The sequence below is a fragment of the Camellia sinensis genome, chromosome 10, assembly GCF_055761805.1.
Source record: "Camellia sinensis isolate YWXY chromosome 10, ASM5576180v1, whole genome shotgun sequence".
NCBI classification, from domain to species: Eukaryota; Viridiplantae; Streptophyta; class Magnoliopsida; order Ericales; family Theaceae; genus Camellia; species Camellia sinensis.
In genome coordinates this window covers 171,479,977-171,488,971 of record NC_138970.1, presented here as the reverse complement: position 1 = coordinate 171,488,971, position 8,995 = coordinate 171,479,977, and the positions used below count along the sequence as shown (strand labels likewise).

The 8,995-nt window shown below is 35.6% G+C and overlaps 1 protein-coding gene across 1 annotated transcript; it reads left to right on the top strand.

The window, feature by feature from the left end:
• Positions 1–7,660: 7,660 nt before the first annotated feature.
• Positions 7,661–8,484, top strand: LOC114286497 (ubiquitin-ribosomal protein eS31 fusion protein). Its single transcript, XM_028229666.2, has one exon. It carries the CDS (start codon positions 7,876–7,878, stop codon positions 8,344–8,346), a length of 471 nt encoding a protein of 156 aa, XP_028085467.1. The 5' UTR covers positions 7,661–7,875; the 3' UTR covers positions 8,347–8,484.
• Positions 8,485–8,995: the final 511 nt, after the last annotated feature.

Below are 8,995 nucleotides of genomic sequence, written 5' to 3'. Positions count from 1 at the left end.
ATCATATGTCCCATCTTCCCACACTTAAAGCAAGCTCCTGATACTTGATGGCAAACCGCTTGATGTTTCTTCCCACATTCCAGGCAAGTTGGTGGTGAATCATGGTTAAACCCCGCAGTGTTGGAAGTTCCCAAACTTTGCTTCTTGTTTTGTGAGAACACCGACACTTTGTGCACATTAGAGCCTTGCCTTTTGCCCTTCCAATCTGAGTACTGGTTGCAGTTGGCCTGGTTACCTTTCGCTATGATGGCCCTATCCAATACATCTACATATTTCTGTACCTTCAACACATTAATCTTCTCAAGAATGGAGTCTCGGAGACCTCTCTCAAATTTCCTCGCCTTTTTGTAGTCCGTATTGACCATGTGCAGTGCGAAACGGGCTAGCTCGGTAAATTGCCCTTCATACTCCATTACAGTTTTGTTCCCTTGCTTCAAGTTTTCAAACTCTGAAACCTTCCCGTCTCGGATACTCTGTCGGAAGTACTTCTCATAAAAGATCTCCAAAAATTGAGCCCAATTCATTCCTTGATGTTCCTCTCGGATGAGCATCCACTAACGGCGTGCCTCATCTTCAAGTGTAAAAGCAGCAAGTAAAACTTTCTGGCTCTCCGTACATGGAAAGACTTCAAACAATTTCTCTATGCCAATCACCCATGCCTCTGTCTTCAATGGATCGATTCCCCATTTGAACAATGGTGGTTTCATCTTCTTAAGTTCCTTTATGAGGGCAATGGTTTGGTCATCAACTTGGTGGTCTTGCACTACAAGTGGTGGCACCGGAATTGGTGGCGGTGATGGTTGCTGTTGTTGTTGTCTAAAAGCCTCAACCATGTCCATAATCATTGCCTCCATCCTATCAAGTCATGCAGAGGTTGAATCCTCCCTATCTTCCGCTCTTGTTCTTACCATGATCTAGAGGAACATACATTATAACTTTCACAAATAGTATACACATAAGTCACATATACAAATGCACATTTTCATGTCATACTTGATTATGAATGCATTATGGAAGAAACTTAAACCTTTTCTAGACTTCTAATTGCTCACATAGACTCGTGTGTGAGATATTAATTCATGCTCTAAAACCACTCTGTCATGACCTGAACCCATCCCAAAAAGTTTGGATCATAATCGGCCAGTAATCTATAGATTACCAAAGGCCTCGAACAATCATACAGAATATTTGTACTAATGGGGCCATAAATGGAAGCATAAAATAATGAGAAGTCCATTGAGCTGTGCTAATCATGAGCAAAACTATAGAGTTAACCATGTAACACATTATACATGCCCAACAAAACTATAAGAACCATAGGAAATTTGTACATAGTGTTTACAAACCCAAGACCATAAAAGCAAAAAAACAAAATAAGATCAAGGTGTGATGTGAGTCAAGACAAAACTTCGTCTTGGAGGCATAACTCGATTGGGTCACAAAAATAGTTCCTGAAGCAAACAGTAGGGGTGTTCTCCATGCTGCTGATCATTTATATGTGCATATATAATATTGGGTGAGCGAAGCACAATGAGTAATAATACAGTAAAGCAGTGTAAGCAGATAATCATAAGGTTCTCATAATATCTATAATCATATAAACCAAGTGGCCTTAGGCCCAAGCATATAACAAGTGGCCTCGGGCCCAATCATATATCAAGTGGCCTTGAGCCCAATCATATAACAAGCGGTCTCGGGCCTGGGCCTAATCATAACAAGTGGCCTTGGGTCCAATTATATATCAAGCGACCTTGGGCCCAATCATATAGCACATGTCATATAATAATAATGAAGTTTCTTCATTTCCAATCAATTCGTAATGTTGGCACCATTTACCATTTATGGTTCAAGGTACGCAATAAAGAGCATAAATGTGCAATATTACTCCTCACAGTGTGTTTGATTTCGCGATACATAAACATTTCACACACACATTCGATAAATCATTTGTTTCAATTTGAACATTTATCTTTCATAATTCGCAGCCTTCTTTAATGAGTTTCTAATCATCATTTCACTTCTAAAAGGGTTTAAATAAGGTTAGGAATGTGTTCCGGAGGTCGGGGTACCAAAATGAGAAAACAAAGTTTCCTCCCCTGCCTGGCCGCACGTGCAGTCGGCCCAACCGCTCGAGCGGTCTGGCTCTGCTCGTGCAGAAGCTCGAGCCGCTCGAGTGCACAATGCAACCCAATTTTGGTTCAAGGCATGGGCCGCTTGTGCAAAGCTTGTGGCTGCACAAGCGGTCTAGGCTCACCCAGACAATCCGAAATTTGCTAAAAAATGAGAACATTCTCATCTCATTCCCAAGCCCAAATTCATGCAAAAACAACTCAAAAACATGGTATATAAGCATGCTACAAGTGTAATTCCACATTAAACATATCAATCTTGCATCAACAACAAATTCATGGACTCATTTCTTTCTCATATTTATACATTACATAAACAAGTTCAAAATACATAATCCATGAATAATCTTTCAACAAAACTTGTTTTTATGAATCATCTAGGGTTTGTTTCATGGATCAATCACAAGAATGAACTCAAATCAAACAATGATGAAGAGATTATGGTTCAATTTCATGCTTTTAGCTCAAGCCACCACACAACTCAAAACCCTAGCTCAAAATTTCTAATTTCTTTTTGATTTCATGACAAAGATGAGTTAGAGACAAATATTGTAAGTAAATTAACATACCTTAACTCAAATATTAGGTTTGCCCCTTGATTCTCTTCAAAAACCCTAGCTTTCTCGCTTATTCTCTCTCTAATTCATTTTTTAGATCTCCTCCAACAATGAAGAACAAAAAGAGGCCAAACATATACAACTCAACTCATAAATTTTAATTTATTCATTACGAATCGTAATTTTTCAAAACTTCACCGTAAGCTCTATAAATCATGTTAATCATAGATATGAAGTCGGTCTTTGTTTATCGTACCTCTAAGGCCTTCAATTTCAGTTCAAAATTTAAATTGCAACATATATTCCTACTTTCAACCGATATTTTTTCAAATTTACATATTTCTCATACTTAAACTTACAAATTCATATCAAATACATAATCACATGCATAATTAAGTATAGTACGGGTTGGGTTATCATATTAGTGAAATTTCATTTTATTTTTTTTGAATGAATATGTTCTTCATGAATGAATTTTTTTTTTTTGATTTGTCATTTGTGCAAAAATAAAAAATAAAAATTAAAACAATTAAAACATTTGAGATTGAGGCACCTTTTGGCAAAATACTTTAAAATAAAAAGCGAGTTTTTTTATTTTTATTTTTATTTTTATTTTTGTTTTTGTTTTTATTTTTTATATTTATGTATTTTAAAATTTTTAAATGGAAAATAGTGTGTGAAATTGCTCGAGTCAAACGCATGGTGGACAAACTTCGGATTGGGTTGAATTTGGGTTAAGCTTACACTATATATATAATAAGAGGATATGTGTCATCCCAAACTTGACTCAGTCCGAAATCTGGCCTAACCTAACCATCTTAAGAGAGGTTTTAAAAAAAAATTAAACACAAAGCCCACCAAATTAACCCAATAAATATGAAGTATTATTTTTTATATTCATTTGGAATGAATATTAAATTATTTTAAAAATTTTATTTATTATTTGAACTTGAAACATTAACAAAATTTAATGGTAAAATAAATATAATTTTTAACAAATATTTTAATTTAAAGTTTAAAAGAAAAAAATATTTTGTCTTTTATAATTTTTTTGATTTTTTTTTATAACTTAAATAATATAAAACTATAATTAATATTTTATAAATGAAACAGGTCGGGCTCGACTGAACTAGAAATATTTATCTCAAACTCAATCCAAATATTAAATGGGTATAAAATTTCAACTAAGACAAAATAATTTGAATAATGTTAGTGATCCTAAAAGTTTTATTAAATTTTTTACCAAATGTCTCATATAGGTGTAGACGCATAGCATGTGGGTCTCACACTCATATGAGACATTTGGTAAAATTTTAATAAAACTTTTGAAATCTCTAAGCATTTTCCAAACTCTAAAAATATAGCTTTGTTTAGGATGTTACTTTTGTTTTTGTTTTTTTTGGGACTAAAATAATTAATAAAGATAAAGAAATTAAAATTTATATAGTTAATAAGACAAAATGTTACAGTCTACCTATTAATCAATCACTTTTTCTCTCACAAATCATCTATTCAATTACAATTAAAATAGCTAAATTATTGCAAGCATAACTTTTTTTTTATCTCATAAAATAATTAAAAAATCAACTAAAATTATTCGCTGTGTTTGGTTTTAATTTTCTGAATTCAATATTTTGGAAATTAAATTTTTATTTTTCGTATTTTTTTTCCTTTTAGTGAATATTTTTAAATTTTTAAACAACTTTTTTACTTTTTTAGATACACCTTACTTAGATGTATCTAAAAAATAAAATATTTTGAGAAATCAATAAATATACAATAATACAAAAAATATATTGAATTCTCAAAATTTTTTTTATTTTTGTTTTTTGTATTTAGTGAATTATTTAAAGATTTTTTCACAAATATAATACTTTTACATGTATTTATATTAGATATTATCTGTACGGGGAGCAAATATTTCAGCGTGCCCGTATTCCTTTCTTCCGAGCTCCGTCGATGTCCGATCACCTGCGAGCAAGTAATGGTGAGCTACCCGGCGGTGTGTGGCCGAAAAAACCCTCCGACGGTCAAGTTAGCACACACCTTAGGATGGATAGAGAGAAGGGAGAGAGTGTTTGAGTGTAAGAAATCCTTACAGATGTGTTCGTGTCCTCGTATGGGGGGCGCAGACATGCTTATATACCTTCTGACCCCCATATCCACTCCCAGTCGTCTCCTGACACGTGGCTCTGCTATCCCATCTGTCAGCATAAACCATGCCATTCACCACCTAACCTCAACTGCCTGACTTCGCAGCTGGAGCTCGGCAGCCGAGCTGCTCTTCCTCGGCCATGTCATGCTTCATACTCATGCGCCTGGCCGGACAAACACGTGGATAACCGGGCTAGGCGGCATCTCGGCAAAGCCTAGCCCGGGCACCTCCTTTGGTTGGCCTTCCTGCCGGTCAATCAACTATCTCGGCTGACCGCGCCTTTCCGGGCGCCGGTCTCTCAGCCTGTCTGGCTTCGACCATCCTCCGACCGAGCATCCTAGTCTGACCGGTCACTTCCTGGCCGAGCAATTTCTGTACGGTCCGGGGTGGCACACACTCGGTCCAAACTCTGCCCGGCCCAAGTTTTGGCAGCCCTTCTCTGGGCGAACAGTGGATCATCTCGGCCCAATGCACTGCTGGGCTCTCAACCTGTTGGGTCGATATCTCGGCCCAACTCCAGATCATAAATCACCCTCTCATTATCTAAAAATTAAAAAATTTTATTTAAAATATTAAAAAAATTTAATAAAAATAAAAAAATAAATCCAAAAAAACCAAACCAAAAAAAATGATATTAAGTAGGTGTTTGGCATCTACTAAAAAATTTTTTTTTTTTGTTGCATATATATACTTATTTGGGTCACATCAATCAACATCTCCTCTCTACTTTTCTATCAACTTTCTCTACTTTGCTACACATATTTTTTTTATTTATAAAAAGTTAAAAAGTATATTTATTTAGAACATCCCAAACCACCCCTAAGAGCATCCACAATGGACACACTAAGTTATGTGTTAGTGTTAGGTGCCAACTTTTGGCTAGCTGAGGATATTGTTTGGTACTGCAGTGGATGGGTTAACGTGTGTGTTAGTGGTGTGTGTTAACTTGTTTGTTATCTGCAGCGATGGTTTTAGCTAGCCAAGGGGCGTGTTTTTGGTCTAACTGGTTGACCGGCCGGACGTCCGGCCGGTTGACCGGTCAACGACAATTTTTTTTTTTTTACTTGTTGGGATTTTTTTTTGGATTTAAAATTTAATTTTGGGTTTGAAATTTTTGATCAAACTAAATTATTTATTTACTTTATTTATTATGCGCGCGCGCGCGCGCGCACGCACACACACACACACACATATATATATATATATATATGTTTAACACACACCTTAACACACCCCTTAACACATTCATTGCACCACCACTCACTCTCTAAAATTAACAAACTCTTAACACATCTTAACAAACATTTTTGGGCCTCACTTCTATTACTTTTTGTCATATAACACACACCTTAATACAATTTTTTAGCCATCCCATTGTGGATGCCCTAAGAGCATCTCAAATGGATTGCTAAAACAGCTGCCAAAGCCATAATATAGTAGCTTAGGCAAAAATGGCTTCTCCAATGACATGCGATAACAGCTAGCAAATCATGTGCCAAATTTGACAACTACTTTGGCAGCTGCCAAATTTGCCAAATCACCCAAAAACCAACTGCTTTCTTCCTTCCCTCCTTTCCTTTCAGTTGAGACTTTTCCAGAATGTTTGAATATATATATATTTTTTTAAAAGCGAAATTCACCATTTTGTTTAAAACAAAATTCACCAATTACTTCAAGGTGTGTCTAAAAAAAAAAATCACAAAATTCACCTATTTGTGCCTTTCCCAGACAAATTTTGCCAATACAAAAATCACCAAATTCCAACAATACCAAATTAATCATCTTCAGCAATATCATCTTCAAATAATCAACATGAATATCAATAAACATTTTCAAATGAACAATCTCAACAAAAATACTAACAAGAATTTCTCAAATAATCTTAAATGAATTTTAGAAGAAAAATACCTGGATTTGAAAGCTGAATTTATACAAATCTCCAATATTCATCTTCTCCATTTAAAAGCCAAGTAGGGCTTCGAGGGATAGGGATAGGTGGATGATTTGGTGGTGGTTCTGAAGAGAGAAAGAGAGAGAACTTTGGATGAGAGAAAGAGAATCAGTGAGTGAGTGAGTGAGAGAAAGAAGGGAGTGGATGAGAGAAGATGAAAAGAAACATCAATTTCTCATCGATCCGAAGCTCATCAATCTGAAACCCTCTCTCTCTCTCTGATCTTCATTGATCTAAAGAGAATGATGAAGAAGCTAAGAAACAAGGGGGTTCTTGTGGAGACAGGAGGAGAGTGACGGCCAAAGTGAGAGAGAGAGTGAAGACAGTGAATGAATGTGAAGATAATGGGTTGGATGATTCTAGATAAATCATCTCAACCGTTGGTTTGTACGGTGGTGATCATTCTTGGATGTGAAAAGAGCCATTGTGTTTTGTTTGTTTATAAAAAAAAAAAAAAAAGTACAAACAAAATAACAACAGCTATATTGTTTATTTGTTTATATGTAGTTAATTGTTTTATTTTTTTTTTTTGTAGTGATATGTTTTTTGGTGAGTGAATTATATTTAAATTTTTTTTTCCAATTGTTCAATTTTTTTTTTCATTTTTTATATTTGTTTAGTCGAGAATAAAATAAATATATATATTTTTTAGAAACAGTTAAAAATAGGTCACAAAAGGTAAAAAATAAACTAAAAAAAAATACTAAAAAATCTATATCGAAACAATACTTACAAATTTAGGAGGAAAGTTAGTTGAGATTTGTCAAAATAATAAGTAACAATTGAAGAACTATTATTATAATTTGACAAAATAATACTATTCATTATCCAAATATAATAATAACAAAAATATTATAACAACAATTAGGGATTGTCTAAGTTTTCAAATCGATCCTAACTAGACAGACCATCGGACCGAGAGCCACCATAATCAAATGGCTCCTCATCTGCACCAACATCAACCCTCGTAGAGTCGCACAACCTCCACCCAAACCCTAACCCTAACCCTAGCCCAAACCCCCCATATAAATTCCTCTCTTTCTCTCCCCTGCATTTCGAAATCGGCGACCAACAACAACAACAATGCAGATCTTCGTGAAAACCCTAACAGGGAAGACCATAACCCTAGAGGTCGAGTCCTCCGACACCATAGACAATGTGAAGGCCAAGATCCAGGACAAGGAGGGCATTCCACCGGACCAACAACGACTCATCTTCGCCGGAAAACAGCTCGAAGACGGCCGAACCCTAGCCGACTACAACATCCAGAAGGAATCCACGCTTCACTTGGTTCTCCGATTGCGTGGAGGAGCGAAGAAGAGGAAGAAGAAGACATACACGAAGCCCAAGAAGATCAAGCACAAGAAGAAGAAGGTGAAGCTCGCTGTGCTTCAGTTCTACAAGGTGGATGATTCTGGGAAGGTTCAGAGGTTGAGGAAGGAGTGTCCGAATGCTGAGTGTGGTGCTGGGACTTTCATGGCGAATCATTTTGATCGTCACTATTGTGGCAAGTGTGGGTTGACTTATGTTTATCAGAAGGCTGGTGGGGATTAAGATTTGATCTCTCTCTCTCTCTCTCTCTCTAGTTATGATGTTTACATCTTTGTTTTGAATATTAAAGACAGAATTTTGATTGCTTTGGATGTTGAACATGGGATGAATTTTGCTTAAATGAACCCAATTTTAGAACTATGATGATATCTTTATATTAGCGTTTTTTGGCTTAATTGCTGGTTGATGTTAAAATTGTGAGCTTGGGAACTATTTATATGCGTTTCATCTTGGGAACTATGTTTCATCTGTATGAATATGATCTGTAAGTTGTGTGGGTTGGAATTCAATACATTTTTTGAATTATAGGGTTCTGTCAAGTTTTCCTGTTGCTGCTAGTCTAGATTCTAGAGGAGTTGGGAAGCCCAGTTTTGTTGTCTTTGAGTTGAATGAATGGGTCTTGGCCATTTCTTTAGGTGAAGTTTGTGGCTTTAGTATAGACATATTGTTGGATATTTTTTTTCCTATATGACAATGAAAAATTTGAGACATTGATAATAAGCATATTTGGTCGTGTTGGTTATTAGTAGCGACAACAATGATCTTTTGGTCTATATAGATTTGAATTATTTGTTGCATCTGTAAAATAAGAAGTGATCCAGTGGATGATGTTATTTATGTGAAAGAAATGCGGCAATATGTTCATAATATC

Bases quoted from the DNA above. Each gene is read 5' to 3' on its own strand.
- LOC114286497 (XM_028229666.2), top strand. From the start codon at position 7,876: ATGCAGATCTTCGTGAAAACCCTAACAGGGAAGACCATAACCCTAGAG.